General features: G+C 35.6%; 4 protein-coding genes across 4 annotated transcripts in view; all 4 read left to right on the forward strand.

Annotated features, from left to right (window-relative positions):
- Window positions 1-3,034, forward strand: part of LOC106303272 (cytochrome P450 708A2-like) — a 4,256-nt gene extending 1,222 nt beyond the window's left edge. Inside the window, exons 3-10 of the mRNA XM_013739589.1 lie at window positions 441-751; window positions 916-1,065; window positions 1,193-1,441; window positions 1,569-1,658; window positions 1,743-1,821; window positions 2,418-2,521; window positions 2,610-2,737; window positions 2,817-3,034. Coding sequence (XP_013595043.1) covers window positions 441-751; window positions 916-1,065; window positions 1,193-1,441; window positions 1,569-1,658; window positions 1,743-1,821; window positions 2,418-2,521; window positions 2,610-2,737; window positions 2,817-2,919 — 1,214 coding nt within the window. The 3' untranslated portion in view covers window positions 2,920-3,034. The remainder of the gene's footprint in view (window positions 1-440; window positions 752-915; window positions 1,066-1,192; window positions 1,442-1,568; window positions 1,659-1,742; window positions 1,822-2,417; window positions 2,522-2,609; window positions 2,738-2,816) is intronic.
- A 3,896-nt stretch (window positions 3,035-6,930) lies between these two features.
- Window positions 6,931-9,299, forward strand: LOC106304965 (cytochrome P450 708A2-like). Its single transcript, XM_013741343.1, has 7 exons — window positions 6,931-7,175; window positions 7,335-7,650; window positions 7,751-7,900; window positions 7,983-8,324; window positions 8,569-8,751; window positions 8,835-8,962; window positions 9,052-9,299. Exons 1-7 carry the CDS (start codon window positions 6,967-6,969, stop codon window positions 9,164-9,166), a joined length of 1,443 nt encoding a protein of 480 aa, XP_013596797.1. The 5' UTR covers window positions 6,931-6,966; the 3' UTR covers window positions 9,167-9,299.
- Window positions 9,300-10,107: 808 nt separating this feature from the next.
- LOC106303273 (serine/threonine protein phosphatase 2A 59 kDa regulatory subunit B' gamma isoform) lies at window positions 10,108-14,508 on the forward strand. Its single transcript, XM_013739590.1, has 6 exons — window positions 10,108-10,682; window positions 10,803-11,106; window positions 11,185-11,280; window positions 11,363-11,743; window positions 12,674-13,819; window positions 13,893-14,508. Exons 1-6 carry the CDS (start codon window positions 10,168-10,170, stop codon window positions 14,271-14,273), a joined length of 2,823 nt encoding a protein of 940 aa, XP_013595044.1. The 5' UTR covers window positions 10,108-10,167; the 3' UTR covers window positions 14,274-14,508.
- Window positions 14,509-16,039: 1,531 nt separating this feature from the next.
- On the forward strand, window positions 16,040-17,866 carry LOC106304835 (ribonuclease 3-like protein 3). Its single transcript, XM_013741222.1, has 3 exons — window positions 16,040-16,601; window positions 17,203-17,346; window positions 17,458-17,866. The coding sequence occupies exons 1-3, from the start codon at window positions 16,155-16,157 to the stop codon at window positions 17,719-17,721; spliced, it is 855 nt and encodes a 284-aa protein (XP_013596676.1). The 5' UTR covers window positions 16,040-16,154; the 3' UTR covers window positions 17,722-17,866.
- Window positions 17,867-18,963: the final 1,097 nt, after the last annotated feature.

Consider the following 18,963-nt stretch of genomic DNA (forward strand, 5'->3'; position numbering starts at 1 on the left):
GTATCTGCTCAGCTACATTAGCAGAACTGTGGGGTGTCTATTACGGCTTCGCTATAGCATAGGAAAATGGGATACGGATGCTAGAGGTGGAGGTTGATTCTGCAACTGTGGTGGGGTTTCTTAAAACAGGGATTCATGATGCTCATCCCCTGTCATTCCTAGTACGCTTGTGCTATGGCTTTATTTCGAGAGACTGGTTAGTCAAAATTTCGCATATGTATAGGGAAGCTAATTGTCTAGCAGATGAATTAGCCAACTATGCGTATTCTTTATCTTTTGGTGTTCATTATTTTGAGTTGGTTCCGGAGCATGTTGCTTCCATCCTGTTGGATGATGTTTATGGGATTGCTAGGTCCCGACAAGTTTATTTGTAATAGGTTTGGATTTGAATAAATGATAGGGGACCTTTGTCCCCTGTCGCCTACCAAAAAAAAAAAAAGTGTTTCGGACAAGTCTATTTGGGGCCAAAGTTATAATCTCAACTGATCATGAAGTGAATATGGAGATGGCAAAGTCAAGTACCCAGTTAGGCGCCACTGAGAGCTTACGGCGGCTCTTTGGGGAAAACAGCGACTTCCTCCAGAGGAAGGAGATTGATAAATATGTCCGAAACCTTACTTCTAGATTTGTCGGCCCAGAGAACTTAAAAACCAATTTGATTCAAGACATGTATGTTTTGTCTCGCAACTACTTCGAAATGGATGACAAAGCAATAAGCAGTTCTTTTGACATCAAAGAAGCAGCAACCAAGGTCACTTAGTGGTTATATATATGTTCAAATCTTAAACACCAATTTAAGATCATTGATCACACTAGGTTAATGTTACGTATAAAATAACCATTGATATGTGTTTATATCATAATTAACTGATTCTAAACTATCTATGTTTGTCCTGATCATTATATAACTTGAAGATGGTGGTAGACCTAATCGTGAAGAAAGTGATTGGTGAAATGGAATATGAGGCTATCAGAGAACTAGGACTTTGTTGGACTGCTTTCCGAACAAATTGGTTTAGTTTCTCTTACAGTGTTCCTGGAACGACTGTTTATCGATTCGTGAAGGTGAATATGGCTTCATCTCATCATCTTATTGTTTCATATTAATACATGAGAAAAAAGCAAGCCACGTGCTACTTCATTTCATCTTCTTTCCGTGAATATATATTCATTAAAATATGATTTTGAATAGGCTCGGAGTAAGGTGACAAAGCTGCTAAAGAGCGTGATTCAGAAGAAGAATGCGTCAAAGGAAGGACTGGGAGATTTCCTGGACATTTTATTCGATGAGATGAAGAAAGATGGTGCGGCTTTGGACATTGATAGAGCCGTCAATTTGATATTCACCTTTTTCATACTCTCTCAAGAGACCACTCACGGAATTTTAGCAGCAACTGTGAAGCTCGTTGCCGACCACCCGGATGTCATGGAAGAACTAAAGGTTTTTATCTAAAATTTATAAAATATCTATAAAAACAAAGAAATAACTTACAAATACTTCTTCTTTGATCTCATGTACGTAATATACATGTTTATAATATACATGTTTATCATCCAAACCATTGCAGAGAGAGCACGATGCCGTGATTGAAAACCAGGGTGATAATCAGGCAGGCCTAACATGGGAGGAATACACGTCTATGACTTTCACTCACATGGTGAGTGTAACAGGTCGCAGACATTGCATAATACATACAAACGTTACTAGCAAGTAAAGAAAATGGACTACTGTGTGTTTTCAGGTTATCAAAGAGACGCTTCGGTTTACTAGTGCACAACCTACGGTACATAGAATACCCACTGAAGACGCTCGAGTTGGAGGTTGGTTAATCATTTTATGTTGCATAATAATTTGCTACTCATCACATCTAACGATACCATATAAGCATAAACATGAACACATTTTATGTTTCTTTTCAGTCAGGAGTTTCCGTTTGTTCGCTTTAAGAAATTATTCAGGACTTTATATTTCTTTATATTTTTTTCTTAGATTACTTTCATTTTTGGAGGTTTAACAGCTTGGTCAATGGTTATCAATTTATACGAATAAGTTCTATCTTTGGGTGAATTTAATGCTTTTCAGACTCTATTCGTTCTTTTTTTTGTGACTAGGAGGAGGTTGAACCTCTAAGCCTTTAAACAATAAAAAAAAAAGAGCCTCTAAGCCTATACATTTTTAGACCGTACGTACATTCTCTAGATCGAGGTCTATATCATATTATATATATATATATATATATATATATATATATATATATATCTTCCCTTTACAGAACATCATCCCTTAACTAATGAGATTTTATTTTTTTCGTTCTATCAATTAACAAAGAAGTGCTTTTGGTTTGCTTTGGTGCCTGATTGTTAACTCTAACACATACAAAGTTGTCTCATGATTTAGTGAACACCGAATTGCGCAGGTTATACAGTACCAGCTGGATGGTTTTTTTTTGGTATTCCTTTAGTTCATTTCGATGAAGAAAAGTATGAGGATCCACTCAAATTTAATCCATGGAGATGGAAGGTAATAGGCGCACACACACATGGCATAAGCCGCATAACGAAAAACATGGTTTAAAGTATAAAATTTGTTTTGCTGGTAATAATTGCAGGGGAAAGATTTACACGGTACATTGTCCAAGGATTACATTCCGTTTGGAGCTGGAGCCACACTTTGCGTAGGGTCTGAGTTTGCGAAGTGTATAATCGCTGTGTTTCTCCATCATTTGTCTAGATTCAGGTTATCTAATTTATTAGTTGCTATACTTTTCATAAGATTTTTATATCTGATTTTTTTTTTATATATACTTTTGGGTCAGGTGGTCCTTGGACCCGAAAACTAGAGTGCTTCGAAGGTATATGCTTATGTTTCCGGCTGGTTGCAAAGTCGAGATTGCAAAGGAGCTAAGTGATCAGAGTTGATTTTCTCCTCATATATGTTTGTTTTTCTTCTCATATCTGTTACAAGAAGCAGGATGCCATATACCAATTGACGCTTCCTGTATAATAATTTGGCATTGTTTGTATGATTATTTAATGTTCGTTACTTATGAACCTTTAGCAATTTACTGTCAAAAATTCGGCCACAGTTTGTAGGGAATTGACTACAAAGGAGTTAAAAAGGCGAAATAGATACCATCATTTTTGTTACGAATTTTGTCGTGGCATTTGGTTTGAAATTTTCTTTTGCAAATGATGTGGAACTAGACCCAGTCACAATATAGTGACAATTTGGACAAATTTGTTTCTTTTTTACCTAAGGTCCATATTATGAACTCGTTGAGAAATAAAAAAGCTCTCGAATGATCGATGTCGAGTTGTCGACGATTGGAAGGTTTGGTGGTGAAGGCTAGTTTCTTCTTCGCTTTGGAGCCCTGAAGATGAATCATATAGTTTAAAGACAAGTAGTTATATAGAGATAAGGACGTACCTTGGAGATAAAGATAACTACTTATATTATGATTGTCTGTAGTCCTTATCATGTTTAGGAAATCATCTTTGTATATAAACGACATCTCGTACTTGAATAAGACACGGTTTACATTCTATTTTATGGTATCAGAGCTAAGATACGATCCTTGATCTTTCTTTGCTTCCGCTTCCTTATTTACAAAATACTACTACATAGAAATCAATTTGATCATCCTTCATGCCTTCATCATCGAGTTCCTCTACTTCTTCTACTATGGAGAGTTCTGCATCAGACTCTCAGTACGTTCTACACCACTCCGACAATCCAGGTGCCCTAATTACACCAGTTCTTCTCAAAGGAGATAATTACTCTGAGTGGGCTACCGAGCTTTGGAACTCTCTCCAAGCAAAACAAAAGATCGGGTTTATCGATGGCTCAATCATTAAGCCGACGTCTAACCCTGATCTTGCTCGCTGGACATCTATAAATTCAATGATAGTTGGCTGGATCCGTACGTCAATCAATCCCCAAGTTCGATCAACTGTATCTCACGTTGCAGATGCTTCGAAACTTTGGGAGTCTCTCAAGCAACGCTTCTCAGTCAAGAATGTCGTCCGCAAGCACCTCCTTGAGGATGAAATCACTAACGGCAAACAGAATGGTCAATCTGTTCTTGACTACTACAGCCGTCTTTCCAAGCTATGGGAAGAAATTCAGAACTTCAAGCCTTCCGTGTCTTGTATGTGTGCTGCTGCTGCAGGTCTTGAAAAAGAACGCGAAGATGCTAAAGTGCATAAGTTTCTTTTTGGTCTCGATGAAGTGAGATTCAATGCTATACGATCTCAAATCATAGATGAAGACCCTCTTCATGATCTAAACATCGTGTATTCCAGAATTATTAGAGCTGAACAGAACATCAACAACATGCGAGCCATATTAGATTCGGGTTTAATTATGGGCTTCCAACTTAAAACCAATTGGTGATTAGTAGATTGGCCCTAACCTTCTATATATTACTTAATGTCCCTTAGAATTCCAGATGTGAGATATATATTCCTAATAAGTTATTTCTTTGGTGGTGAAGGCTAGTTTCTAGACCTGCATATAAAACTCAAGACAAGTAGTTATTTCTTTTTTTTTGCTAAAGACAAGTAGTTATTTCTATAAAAATATTATGTAGATGCACTTGTTTTTAGTATATAGCTTCATTGATTATATAAAATTTAAATACTTTCTTTTCATTTTATTACTTACTAATGTTTAGATTTGTGGAAAATTTAGTTTTGTAGTTTTTCTAAACAACACATTAATTATTAAGTTATCTATCTAATCACAATTTAACTAATAAAAATAAATTATAGAATATAAAAGTATTATATAACATACAAAATTAATAAATTTTACGTTGAAATCCTAAAATAACATCCAATTTGAAATAAATAGTTTTTTCTAAATCGTTATTTATTGAAAATTTGAGAAAGTAACGTTTCAAACTACAATCACGTTCTTTCGCATGCATCCGCATCTGTATCCACATTCACTGTATTTATACCAGTTTTTGGTAAATGAACTCTTCTTTAATTATGGATAGATTTTGCCCCCAAAAATAAATAATACTAGTATATATGTACACCCGTACTCTTCCTTACTTCCTTCCATAAATTCTTGTTGCGTGGACTTCATAAATAACTTTGTGAAAATTTGTCTTACACGTGACCGGTTTTCTTTTAATTTTTTTGTTTGTAGTTGTTAAACTTTTTTTTTTCCAAAAAAGGGCATTCTTGTAGTTGTTAAACTTCACTCCTAACAGTGGACAATTCTAGATCCTGATTGTTTACCACTTTACCTGATTTTTAATTTTAATTTTTAGCTTTTGTTTTTTTTTAGATTTTAGCTTTTAGTTTAAAATTTTAGATTTTTGTTTTCTGTAGCTTTCTAGTTTTTAGAAAAACTTGAATGGTAATTTAATATTTAGCTTTTGAGCATATTTAAGCTATTTAAAATAAAAGTTAATGAAAATATTTATTAATAATAAAATAATATTTACTAGGAAAATAATAAACAATAAAAATTACCACATTAAATAACATCTATTTATTTTCCTTAAATTAATTTTTTAAATATATCTTAAATCCCACTAAATGCATTTTCATATCAAAGTCCTTCTATCTATTTCATGTAAATCAAATATTATAAAATATCAATAGTTAGGTTTTAATTTACTATTGATTTTACAAATATAAAATAGTGCACAATTAATATTTATTTTTTGTTTAAACAAATAAAATAATTCATATATTTTAAAATTTTAAAACTATCTTTTTCAAATATTAAAATAATAATTAATAGGTAAATTTTTTAATAAAAAAAGTTTTCAGTGTATAAATGGTTATAACTAACAAATTGAATTAATTTTTCGTAATGTTTATTGTACATTTTTAAATATTATGAAATAAACTTATCTTAAAAAACCTCTAAATTTTCATTTGTGAAGAAATTATTATTTATGAGATTTTATTCATGTGTTTTATAAAACAGTAGATGTAATTATTATATATAAATAAATAATTTATTTTCCAACAAAATGAATCTGGTAGTAATATCAGGGAAAAATCAATGAAACAAGATTTTGGTTTTATGTATAAAATAGTGAAAAGGTTACAATCCAATTTTCCTTAAAAAAATAGAGAATCTATTTTACTTAAATCTGGATAGAATAAAAATCGATTTTAGAAAAGCAAAAATCATTTCAAAAACTAGAAACAATCAACACCCTAGTTTTTGTCTTTTACAAGTATTACTTACAATTCTAGTTTCAATTAAGCTATTTGTATTACTTTTGTTTCCATTTTAAAATTCAAGCCCAGCTGTTCTTTTTTTTCTTAAAAACAGCCACCATCTTAATGAAATGTATTATAGTATGGATAGTAGCAGACCTAAATAAATTAATTATGTTCATAATATAAAGATTTAAAGTACATACATATATATATTTGTTTATATATTTACATATAATATAATGCTACTTTAGTTAATGGTGAAATTTATATGAATTAGTTGGGGATATTGAAGTTTGAAAATAAATTTACTGGGTCAAAGAATGATTTTAACTAATTGTTAATATCAGCTCCCCTTGCGTAACCAGAGAGCAGTTATTTAAAAAGAGAGTGGTAAGCTCATACAAAGCCTAAACCGTAAAACCAACTCCAAAATAGTTGAATGAAAAAAATAAATTAACATGGACTGAGATTCTTTCCCCCCTTATAGTGGTGAACCTATTTCATTGGATGTTACAGTGGAGAAATCCAGTACCAGAGAGCAAGCAGTGAGTCTCCGCTTTTATTTCAACTCCCAAACAACTAATATTAATTAATTACCTCTTTTCCATACAATAACAGCTGTCTTTCCTTGCATACACAGTTACCATCTTCATTTGTGAAGGTGTATGTATACAGAGAGGACTATTATAAAGAGAGCTCCTCCCTAAGATAAGTTTGCCACCCGAAACCCTAAAACGGAACATATCAAAAGTAGTTGAAAAGGAGAAATAATTTAATATGGTAGAGGTTTATGAATTCTGGACTATTATAGTTACACTCGTAGTGGTAAAGCTATGTCATTGGATCTATAAGTGGAGGAATCCAACAAGTAATGGAAAACTTCCTCCAGGATCTATGGGTTTCCCAATCATCGGAGAGACGTTGGAGTTCATGAAGCCTCATGACGCTTTTCAGTTGGCAACATTCTTGACGAAGAAAATCCTCAGGTTATTTAACTTATGTAACCCAGTTGATTTCACTTGCATGCATTTGTCATGTATATTTGTATTATTGTAGCAATAAACATACTGCCTTTCTCTTCATTACTCCTAGCTTACAAAGCGTTTTTCCTTCTTCTTTTTTTTTTCTTACAAATAAAATACTAGATATGGACCGGTGTTTCGAACAAGCTTATTTGGAGCCAGAGTTATTATCTCAACTGATATTGGATTGAACATGGAGATAGCAAAGACTAATCATGCTCCTGGTGCGCCTAAGAGCTTAGCACGATTTTTTGGGGAAAACAACTTGTTTGTAAAGAGTAAGGAGTCCCATAAACATGTTCGGAACTTGACATCCCAGTTCCTAGGTTCACAAGGTTTGAGATTGAGGATGATACAAGACATTGATTCCTTGGCTCGCACACACATGGAGTTAGGAGCTAAGAATGGTGGTCTTGATATCAAGGAAACATCAAGCAAGGTAAAAAGAACTCATCCATTTGGAGCTGTATGTAAAATAAAATCAACTAGATTAGTTAAGATTAATCATCACATGTAATAAATATCTTCAATTATTATAGATCTTAATTGAATGTCTTGCGAAGAAAGTTATGGGTGATATGGAACCCCATGCAGCAAAAGAACTAACACAATGTTGGAGAGGTTTTCCTAGAGGGTGGTTTCGGTTCTCATGGAGCATTCCTGGGAATGGTGTCTATAGAATGTTGAAGGCATGTGTTTTCTTGGTTCATATAATCTTTATAGCTCTATAAATGGAAAATGAATCGAGGGCGATGTTGTTTTATATAACAGGCAAGAAACCAGATGATGAATTTACTAAAAGAGACTGTGTTGAAGAAGAGAGCATCAGGAGAGGAGCTTGGGGAGTTCTTCAAGATCATATTTGGGGAAACAGAAGGAGGATCGGAAAAGATGAGCATAGAGAATGCGATCGAGTACATATTTACTTTCTTTGTGATTGCTAACGAGACAACGCCAGGAGTCCTTGCAGCTACTGTAAAGCTCATAAACGACAACCCTAAAGTCAAGCAGGAGTTGCAAAGAGAGCACAAGCGAATTTTTCAGGATAAGACCGAGAAGGACGAGGCCGACCTAACATGGGAAGACTACAAATCAATGACTTTCACCCAGATGGTGAGTATGTGCTAAAATCAAACATCACAACTTTACACGGATAGAAAAAATCACATAAGTATATATATATATATAGTGGTTTATACACATATCATTCAATGAATATTTACAGACTCAATCCATCAAAATGCATATTATTACAAATCATACATATGTCAGTTCATTCAACGCCAATAGTTTAGTTGAAATCCTATGAATTTTGACATAAATAACAGTCCATAAAAACATGATATTTTTGTGTCAGGTGATAAATGAGTCTCTAAGGATCACAAGCACGGTGCCTACAATGCTTAGAATAGTTGAACACGAAACACATGTTGGTGATTACACAATTCCAGCGGGATGGATTTTCATGGGCTTTCCTAGTGTCCATTTTAATCCAGAAAAATATGAAGACCCTTTAGCATTTAATCCATGGCGTTGGGAGGTGATTTTTATTTATTCTTCATCCATTACTTCCTTACCCCCAAATTAAATTCTACTTATCCGATTTATAAACTAAAATTTCAGGGAAAAGACTTAAGTGTGATTCTCTCCAGGACTTACATGCCCTTTGGCGCTGGTTCTAGACTATGTTTAGGAGCTGAGTTTGCTAAGATGCAGATGGCCATTTTTATCCATCATTTGTGTAGATACACGTTCGTTTTTTTATCACCTAATGACTCATGTTTCAATTTTTACTGTAGTAAAAGTTTTTACTATCTGACATATTATATATGGTTTGAAGGTGGTCAATGAAGACAGAGACTAAAGTACTTCGGAGGTTTATACTTATGTTTCCACGTGGATCTGATGTTCAAATCTCTGAAGACACCGAAGTGGATAATTCTTCTGTCTACTAGGTGGTTATATCTCATTTGAGGTCGTTGGTTTGAAGCCCAAAATATAGGAGTGGTACAAATATATATACCAGTGTTTGTAATAGGTATCCGTTATTATGTTGTGTGTTTTTGTATGTTTCTATTGAATTGAATAAGAAGGTAAGCAATAAGGGTTTTGTAAACAATTATGAATATATGCTTTCATCATTAGAGGATGTGGATTTAGGATTTAGTAAGGTTTTTACTTATTTTGATTAGGAACTTAAATTTTAAATTAAAACATTATATGATCTATTCGCTTTTGTATTTAAATGTTGTATTTGGAGGAAAATGTTTAAATATTGTTATTTTGAATATTTTTCATCTGGATGCTGCATATGGCTAAAACATCAAATGCATTAAAATTCTTAATATTCAAGACTGGTGAAGGAAATGATGGAGAGACTCAACTCAATATTCAAGAGGAGATTTTTATTCTTGATGCAGATGATCCAATCCAATAGAATCTATAAGCAAAACAATGTATGGGGATGGCAGCAAAAGTTTTATTGCGGGTAAATGAAACTTGTTACAACTCTGTTTTGTATCCTATTTCAGGATCTACCATGAGGTCCATCATGACAACCTGATATCATAACACTTGACAGGTTTTGAGTTTTGTATAATTAGGTCATGGGCGATGGACTCATTGTTCTTGCAGTGGACGAACTTGAAGCAGTGAAAAAATTTGCAAGCAACAGATTGTTGTACTTCTTAAGTGTTTGCTTTACTGATAATTTGCCGAGAAAATATTTATTTCCATAATAGAAAATGAAGATTGAGAAAAGGCTTTAAAGCCTTTGGGCCATGTAAGATTGAAATCGTTACTAAAACAATTTAACGACGTCGTCCCCAGAGGCAAGAAAGGAAGCTTGACGGTTGAAGAAAGGAATATATTCCGATTTCGAAGAATATATATATATAAAAAAATAGACGAAACAAAAGAAAATCAAAAAAGAAAACCTAAACAAAATATCAAAACGATGGAAGAAAACAAGGCGACGACGACGACGGAGATGAACGAGAATCTGATCACCTCCTTCCTCGAGATCACATCATCATCACGAGAAGAAGCTACTTTCTTCCTCGAAAGCCACCGTTGGGATCTCGACGCCGCCGTCTCCACCTTCCTCGACACCGACGCCACAGCCGCCGCCGCAGACGATCTCCCAGCCGGTCCAAACCCTAGTTTACCTCCTCCTTCGATCCCCGCCGCGTCTCCTCACTCTCCGGATTACTCTCCGTCTGAATCCTCTCCTTCTCGCTCGCGATCTCCCTCTCCTCCTTCCCGCGACGCTCCCTACCGTCTCCGATCGAAAGCCGCCGCCGCCTCCGCGAATCAAGGAGCTGGTGGTAATCCATCGGGAAGCCGTACTACTAGGAGCCGTCAACAAGCTGGGAACATCCGTACGTTCGCCGATCTGAACCGTTCCCCCGCTGACGGCGCGGATAGTGATTCCGACGAAGGCCAAGAGTACTATACTGGTGGACAGAGGAGGTAAAATTGTGTTTATATTGAATGATCATAAACTGAGTAATGTGGAATCATGGAGAATTGTGCTATTGATTGTTTGTGTTGGCTTCTCTTTAGCTAATGGATTGGGCCTTGTGTGTTTAGTGGGATGATGGTTCAAGATCCTACTAAGAAAGCAAAAGATGTTGATGCACTCTTTGAGCAAGCTAGGCTTTCAGCTGTGGACAGGCCTGTTGAGCCATCGAGATCAGCTTCTACAAGCTTCACTGGAGCTTCTAGGATGTTATCTGGTGAGCCTGTTCCCTCTGCTACTCCTCAGCAGCAGCAGCAGCAGCAAGACCAGCCTCAGTTGGTTATGCACACCATCACTTTCTGGAGGAATGGTTTCACCGTTGATGATGGTCCTTTAAGGAGTTTTGAGGACCCCCAAAACGCTGCCTTTATGGAGGTATTGACCCAAATGTTTACAACACCATAGCACTCATATTGAAATAGGAATCTTATTATATATGTCATGTCTTTGCAGAGCATTGCGAGGTCAGAGTGTCCCCGTGAACTTGAACCAGTAGATAGGAATATCCGTGTTCATGTTGATCTCGTCAAGCGTGACGACAACTACATAGTAACTCTCATTCCCTGTTCTCACTATAATACTCTGTACTCAACTTGTCAAGGATTCTTATTCTGTATCTCTCGACACGCAGGAGCCACCAAAGCCGAAAAACTCATTCCAAGGTGTGGGAAGAACCCTAGGAGCCAGCGGATCCGGATCAGCTGCAGCAGAGCCACAAGCTCCATCCGCGCAAATGAACACCGCGCCAGCACCATCAGTAGGGCTAGTTGTGGACCAAGCAGCACCAACAACCTCGATCCAGCTAAGGTTGGCAGACGGGACACGCCTTGTATCCAGGTTCAACAACCACCACACGGTGAGAGACGTGCGTGGGTTCATCGACGCTTCGAGACCTGGTGGCTCCAGAGAGTACCAGTTGCTAACCATGGGGTTCCCTCCTAAACGGTTGACAGAATTGGACCAAACCATCGAGCAAGCTGGTATAGCTAACTCGGTCGTCATCCAGAAGTTCTAGGCTTTATTCAGATTCAAAGACCCATTCAGTTTATGTCTTTCTTTGCTTGTTATCAATGACTCAACTATTTGGTCACCATTAGGATTTGGATAATTTGAGAGAATCATCAAAATCTCTTCTTTTTAAAAAAAAAATTCACTTTCTGTGCAAATCAATCTCTTAGGCTTCTACAGTTTATATTCCAAAGTTTGAATAATAAAAAATTCAATAGTTTTTTGACCAAAAATAAAATAAAAATTCAATAGTTCAATTTGAAATGGTGACTCAACTACCGTATCGGTTTAGGCTTATTTTATACAGTATGAAAAGAAAAGAATAAAGCAATTATGTGAGTTTGGGACTCGTGCATTGACGAATAGACCAGTTGCAGCATAAACTCCACCACACACATATACGCTTCCTGAAAATCAAGGTCAAAAAGGTAAATAGACACAACTGCTCATCTGTCGATTCTCATTTTTCTTGTTATCTTCAAAAAAATCTCAACAGCAGGAAGGAGAGAGAGAGAGTGGAGGGAGATCTATTTCTGTTTCATTACAACCATAAATCTTCATGTAGTGTTTCTGTATCTTCCCAGATTAAATTCTGTTAGCTGCTGTACTTCGTTGCCGTGTCCCCTGCGTTCTCTTTCTCTTTCTCGATTCAGCTTGGAAGAGAAAAAATAGAGCTGCGGGTTTATCACAAGACCATTAGATCCTTCTCTACTCATCTCCCTAATTGTAAGTTTGCATCCTTTTTTCTTCTTTCTATGCATTTTTTTTCTATCTTAAATCTTCATTTCAAATTCGCTAGTTTCTGCTTCCTGACTTTTCAATTTTTTTTATTCGTGTGGTGTATGCAGGACTGTTTAATGATTAGGATTTTTTTTTTTCAATTAGAAACAGTAACATGAGGAGTTTAACTGGTTTATTTACACGACACAAGTGATTCTTGAGCAAAACAAGGAGAGGGACTTGTGTCCCTTTTTTTGGTAGAGATATGATCAAGCAGATATTTGGGAAACTACCCAAAAAAACTTCCAAATCATCATCCCATCCAAACGGAGAAGGCGTCGTCGCTGTTAATCCATATCACACCCCTCCTCCTACCTCAAACAGACCCAATGGCGTTTACGAACCTCTCCCTAGCTTCAGAGACGTCCCCGCCTCCGAGAAACCCACTCTCTTCATCAAGAAACTCACCATGTGCTGCGTCCTCTTCGACTTCACCGACCCTTCCAAGAACCTCAGAGAGAAAGAGACCAAAAGACAGACTCTACTCGACCTCGTGGACTACATCGCCACGGTTCCCACAAAGTTCACGGAAGCCGCGATGCAAGAGATCGCAAAACTCGCCACTATCAACCTCTTCAGAACCTTCCCCACCGCCGCTAACCACGAGAGCAAAGTCTTGGAAACGCTAGACGGTGGGGACGACGAGGAGCTCGCCTTGGAGCCCTCCTGGCCTCATCTCCAGCTCGTCTACGAGCTTCTCCTCAGATTCGTCGCCTCCTCCATGACTGACGCCAAGCTCGCGAAGAGATACGTGGACCACTCCTTCGTCTTGAAGCTCTTGGAGCTCTTCGACTCCGTGGACCAGAGAGAAAGAGAGTATCTAAAGACCATCCTCCACCGGATCTACGGTAAGTTCATGGTGCATCGGCCTTTCATCAGGAAGGCCATCAACAACATCTTCTACAGGTTTGTATTCGAGACCGAGAGGCATAACGGTGTTGCAGAGTTGCTTGAGATTCTTGGGAGTATAATCAACGGTTTCGCTTTGCCGTTGAAAGAGGAGCACAAGCTTTTCTTAGTCAGGGCGTTGATGCCGCTTCACAGGCCTAAGTGTGCTGCTGCGTATCATCAGCAGCTCTGTTATTGTATTGTTCAGTTTGTTGAGAAAGACTCCAAGCTTGCTGATACGGTCGTCAGAGGGCTGCTAAGGTATTGGCCTGTGACTAATACTTCTAAGGAAGTTATGTTTCTTGGGGAGTTGGAAGAAGTCTTGGAAGGTACTCAAGCGGCTGAGTTTCAAAGATGTATGGTTCCTTTGTTCCGTCGAATCGCTAGATGCCTCAACAGCTCGCATTTTCAGGTGAGGTTTTGAGTTTGTAATTCAATGATACTTCAGTGACTTGTTAGATTCATTGTTGTTTATTTCTTGTTAGGTGGCTGAAAGAGCTTTGTTTCTGTGGAACAACGATCACATAAGGAACCTGATTACTCAAAACCATAAAGTGATAATGCCGATCGTGTTCCCGGCAATGGAAAGAAACATGTGTGGACATTGGAACCAGGCGGTGAAGAATCTGACTTTGAATGTGAGGAAAGTGTTGGCGGAGACAGACCAAGCTCTGTTTGATGAGTGCTTAGCCAAGTTTCAAGAAGATGAAGCGAGTAAACCCGAGGTTGCAGCCAAACGAGAAGCAACGTGGAAGCTTTTGGAAGATTTGGCAGCTTCCAAATCCGTAAGCAGCGAGGCAGTGCTGGTCCAAAGGTTTTCATCATCGGTTACTATTACCACCTCAGGGAAAGCTTCTGGTAGTTGAGCACTCTTTCTGCTTCTTTGTTTATCAACAATGCTTTCAAAAGATCAAGTAGAGTTGAATCGAAGGCTGGATTCAGGGGTTGTTAAATTGTTTATTGGTTCTGATCTCTTTTAATATTGTCAGTTCTTAGAGGTGAAACACCAATGTCTTGTAAGAAAAATATGGTTCTATAGATTATAGTTCTTTAGAGGAATGTTATTTGTATTATATTGTGGAATGAAAGTGATCTTTAACTGTTTTGGTATAAACAGTAGCGATTTTATAAAATTTATTCGAAATTATTATTTTCTCGTTCTTAGCCAATGAGTGTGGTGTTCATTGACAATTGTCAAAGGAGAACACAACAAGCCAACTTAGTTTTACAAAGTCAAAGTCAACTTGTTTATTTGTTTCCATCTCAAAGTTGTAACCTGTTGGCATGACGTTTATTCAAAGATTCCTTGTTTGCTAAAAGGACTTCTAAATTAACCCAATTTGCAAATACTATATATTTCTTTTTCTTGGTATTATATTTTGCAAGGTTCAACATGTCTGTTTTTTTTGCTAAAATTTGGTGAAGGTTCAACATGTCCCAAATTTTATTTAAAAGATAATAAATCTAAACAAAGTTTTTAGATATGTCAAGTATATTCATTATCTTTTACCAAATCAAACTTAGCAATATTTTTGTAGCTACTTAAATAAGTTTACTTTAAGATGATACAATTTCATTATTTTATTCTTTTCACTATACTCTTTATGAAAAAAAAATATAAAAGTATTTTTTTATTTTTGTTTCGTGAACATCAGATAATATTTATTTTAAATAAAGGAAATTTATGACATTTTCACGTTATTCTTTTTTAGTTCTTAGAAGTCGTAAATAACTTAAAATAATTATTGAGAATCTACTACTATTTATAATAGATATCATGAAATTTAATAACTACTAGATCTTGCGTGGGTTTTTGTTTTCATTTATTTTTATATAAATGTTTTGTTTTTAATTCTAAATTGGTATATATTATAATATATATATGTGTCTATCAATTTTTAAAACATAATAAGTTTACTGTATATTTTTTTCATTGAATAGATTGTTTCAAACTTTCACATGTATTTGTATCTTCTTCTATATATATATTTTCGGATTATTATTTCATTATTAAAATCGTAACTATATATATATAAAGATTAGTAAAATATTGTTTTGTTGTCATATTCAAAGATATTGTAACATTTCACAAATTTAGAAAGTTTTTAAAAAGTTAAACTTTTCGTTTCATAGATTTATATTATCGAATAAATAATTAAACATTTAGTTTTTGTTTAATTTTTAAAATAAATTATATAGTTTTAAAAAAAAAATTCATTGGTTTAAGGTAGTAAAAATTAATTATTGTTAGATAATATGATTTTTTTTTATTTTTAAAAAAATATTGATAAGTTAACATTGACAAACATTTAAATATTTAGCATATAGAGGTATAAAATTACAACATCAAATTATATCTATTTAATTTATATTATCTATAAATCAAATAGATCATCTATTGTTTAAATTCAATTATTGATAGCCTAATAATAATTTCTGGTATGCCGAAATTTTAAATGATAAGATCTTATATTAAATGTAACATGATTTTCTAGGAATATATTCATTAGGTCCATTTTAAAAAAAAAATCACAAATGAACTAAAGTCTTGACTTATGTTTTAATATATAAGATTTCGTTTTTTCCTCGCTGATTGAACAATGAACAACTATATAAACAATATTGGAAAAAAAATATAACAAATATATAAAAGGGGTCAAAGAGACTTTTATTACCCACGAAGAACAAGAACGAAAACAAACACCAAAATCAGAAAGAGACCGATCGATCTTCTCCCTCTTGTCCCTATGGAAACGCAACTCTCAAACGCAGACGCTGATTCCCTCCAGCGACTCCTAAATTTGAGCCTCGGAGCTAACGACTACACCGCCAAAATCATCAACGGATCACGATCCGCAAACTCCACCAATCCACAGTGCCAGCCTTTGGACATCGAGTTCGTGGAGAAGATCTTGAACTACAAGTTCAAAGACAAGAGTTTGCTGCTGCAAGCGTTCACAGACGCTACGTTTGATGAAAACTGCGTTTCGTATGAACGCCTAGAGTTCTTAGGAGACACCGTCTTAAATATGGTTATAACAAAATATTTATATAATCGCTACCGAGATTGTTCCCCAGGTTTGTTGACCAATCTCCGAGCGGTCAACGTTGACACAGAGAAACTGGCCAGAGTCGCTGTAAAACACAACCTCCATCGCTGCCTCCGTCATAAGAAACCCTTGCTTGAGGACCAAGTAAGTTTCTTTCTTAAAACCCTAGTCATCGTTAGTTTTTCCTATTTGCTCTTTAAATTTCATTTATTACCTTCTGATCTTGCTAAACTACTATTGGTTGATTGAATGATTAGGGATAAATAGTCTTCCATGGCGTCCATGTACTTGTCAATTTATCATTAATGAATTGTTTTCAAAATACTTTCACAAAGAATGTCATGTTGACACTTTTTATACTTATTAATGCAATTTATACTTATTACTGTAATTACCAATTTTAATTAATTACACCTATATAACCAATAATATTTTAAATAAATAACATTTTTTATAATCAGTTGACTTCTAGTCTGAAATCATGAATAACACAACCTATCATTCAATTTCATCTATAACCTGTGATTCTTTTTAACATCTGCATATCATTTATATTGACCAGAATGTTGTTCATGGAGAATTAGTATATTGCATCTAGAAACATAAAAGTGAAAGCGAACATCATAGATAGATAGGAATTGTTCTTTGGCAAAACTATCTGGTTCCTTACTCTAGATTCTAGGAATCCATTTGAATTTCCAAACTGCATATGAAGGGAGATCATGTGAAAGACTAATACATGCAGATTTTGGAATTTACAAAAGCAATGGAAACATATCCATTACACTCTCGTGGTCTATTGAAAGTCCCTAAATCTCTAGCTGACATAGTAGAGTCTACCATTGGAGCTCTATATACTGACTGTGACTCCTTTGAGACCGTGTGGAAGGTAATTTTGTATACGCATGATATCTTTCATAAGTATTCTTTAATTAGATTAATTAATTAATACGATCTACTAATCGATGAATTTGTGTTTGATATTATTAACATACATAAGGTGGTAATGCCATTGTTGGAGCCGATAATATCTTTAGATAAACTGGAGAACCATCCAATGACAGAACTTCATGAGATGTGTCAGAAGAATAACTTGAAATTGAGGTTCGACGACAGTACTTGGGAAGTTGATAAAAGGGTTCTTGTCTTTATTGAGGATAAATTGGTTGGACGTGGACATCATCTTGCCAAGAAAGACAGTGCTAAAAATTGCGCTGCAAAAGATGCTCTCGACAATTTTTCCTATTTATTTACAAAGATTTAATATAATTTATATAATTTGTATGAAAAACTCTTTTTATCTTGAAAAGATTGTATTATTTCTTTGTATTTGAATCAACATGAACAAAAATAACAACACTTTGGGCTATACAAGCCCACCATGTTAAAATTTATCTAAAAATTATTAAAGGTGGCAATTGTTTGTTTATGTGTTGGTTCATGGCCAACTAGTTAATTTTTTTAAATAACACATGTTCAATTTCCTGAAGTGAATTTATAAACATGTAAGTGATAGGACTACCCAAAACTGTTTCTCTAATTATTTCTGAAGCCCTATATTCCCCCGAGTGCATTTGCCACATATTACCCATATGCTAGCATACATTGAAATGAGTCTCGAAAAGTGACAACAAAGGAGAAACATAAAACTCCCTTAGAAAGGCCCATAAGTATTGTTACGATATATATAGCTTTGCCGATTAAAATCTATGCTTGATATGGTTTGTATCTAGGACCGGCACTGTATGGTATATATTGGATGTTGGCTGTTGCGGTGAAGAAATTTGATGGAATCAAGTAATGCGTGCTATCTGCTTATTCTCCAATCCTCATTTGCAACATTTACTCAAAACTCCCTTCGGATGTTTCAGATAACTGAGGAGAAACAGAGGTTAAGGACATGGACAAAGTACCATAGTGCCTGTAGCTTTTGTATCTAACGGGAGCAGCGTTGTGCTCAAACTCAACAGTCAAGAGACCCTCTAACCGAGTGGGCTGCGGAGCCATGTGACACCTGCTATGATTATATGGCATTGCCATATGTCGACCATAAGATTAGTAGGAACATAGTCGCCGTGCATAGTTTTTTTTCATGATATTGATCCCAATAGCATTGGTAAAATCACTCAACCAGCATCCAAGGGATAGAGAAGGCTTTTCCTTTCTTGAAGCCTTATAGAAGGGTATGTCCATGTCTATCTTCATGAATACATCAGCTTGTTCTGTTTCGTTGATAGAACCTCTTACGTTTTTGTGGGTCTTTATGAACCTCTTACATCATCCAAGGCTTCCTTCCTGGGATCGCTATGAAAATCTTTCTACTTTTCCTCCCAAGAATATTGATGCAAACAGATTCTAAATGTTCCAGTTCATCAATGTTTTCATTGGAAGCATAGTCACCGGTAGGCCTAGGACGGATTGGGTATCCGAGCAATTTTAAGGTATCCGGATTCGGATCCGGCGGATCCATAATTTTACTATCTTTATCCGGATCCGGGGTTCTTGA

Source organism: Brassica oleracea, chromosome C7, assembly GCF_000695525.1.
Source record: "Brassica oleracea var. oleracea cultivar TO1000 chromosome C7, BOL, whole genome shotgun sequence".
NCBI lineage: Eukaryota > Viridiplantae > Streptophyta > Magnoliopsida > Brassicales > Brassicaceae > Brassica > Brassica oleracea.

Coding starts and splice junctions, on each gene's coding strand:
- LOC106304835 (XM_013741222.1), top strand. CDS start 16,155: ATGGAAACGCAACTCTCAAACGCAGACGCTGATTCCCTCCAGCGACTC. Junction 16,602..17,202: donor AACCCTTGCTTGAGGACCAA/GTAAGTTTCTTT, acceptor TAATACATGCAG/ATTTTGGAATTTACAAAAGC. Junction 17,347..17,457: donor CCTTTGAGACCGTGTGGAAG/GTAATTTTGTAT, acceptor AACATACATAAG/GTGGTAATGCCATTGTTGGA.
- LOC106304965 (XM_013741343.1), top strand. CDS start 6,967: ATGGTAGAGGTTTATGAATTCTGGACTATTATAGTTACACTCGTAGTG. Junction 7,901..7,982: donor GTGTCTATAGAATGTTGAAG/GCATGTGTTTTC, acceptor TTTATATAACAG/GCAAGAAACCAGATGATGAA. Junction 8,963..9,051: donor CATCATTTGTGTAGATACAC/GTTCGTTTTTTT, acceptor TATGGTTTGAAG/GTGGTCAATGAAGACAGAGA.
- LOC106303273 (XM_013739590.1), top strand. CDS start 10,168: ATGGAAGAAAACAAGGCGACGACGACGACGGAGATGAACGAGAATCTG. Junction 11,744..12,673: donor CGGTCGTCATCCAGAAGTTC/TAGGCTTTATTC, acceptor CGACACAAGTGA/TTCTTGAGCAAAACAAGGAG. Junction 13,820..13,892: donor TCAACAGCTCGCATTTTCAG/GTGAGGTTTTGA, acceptor ATTTCTTGTTAG/GTGGCTGAAAGAGCTTTGTT.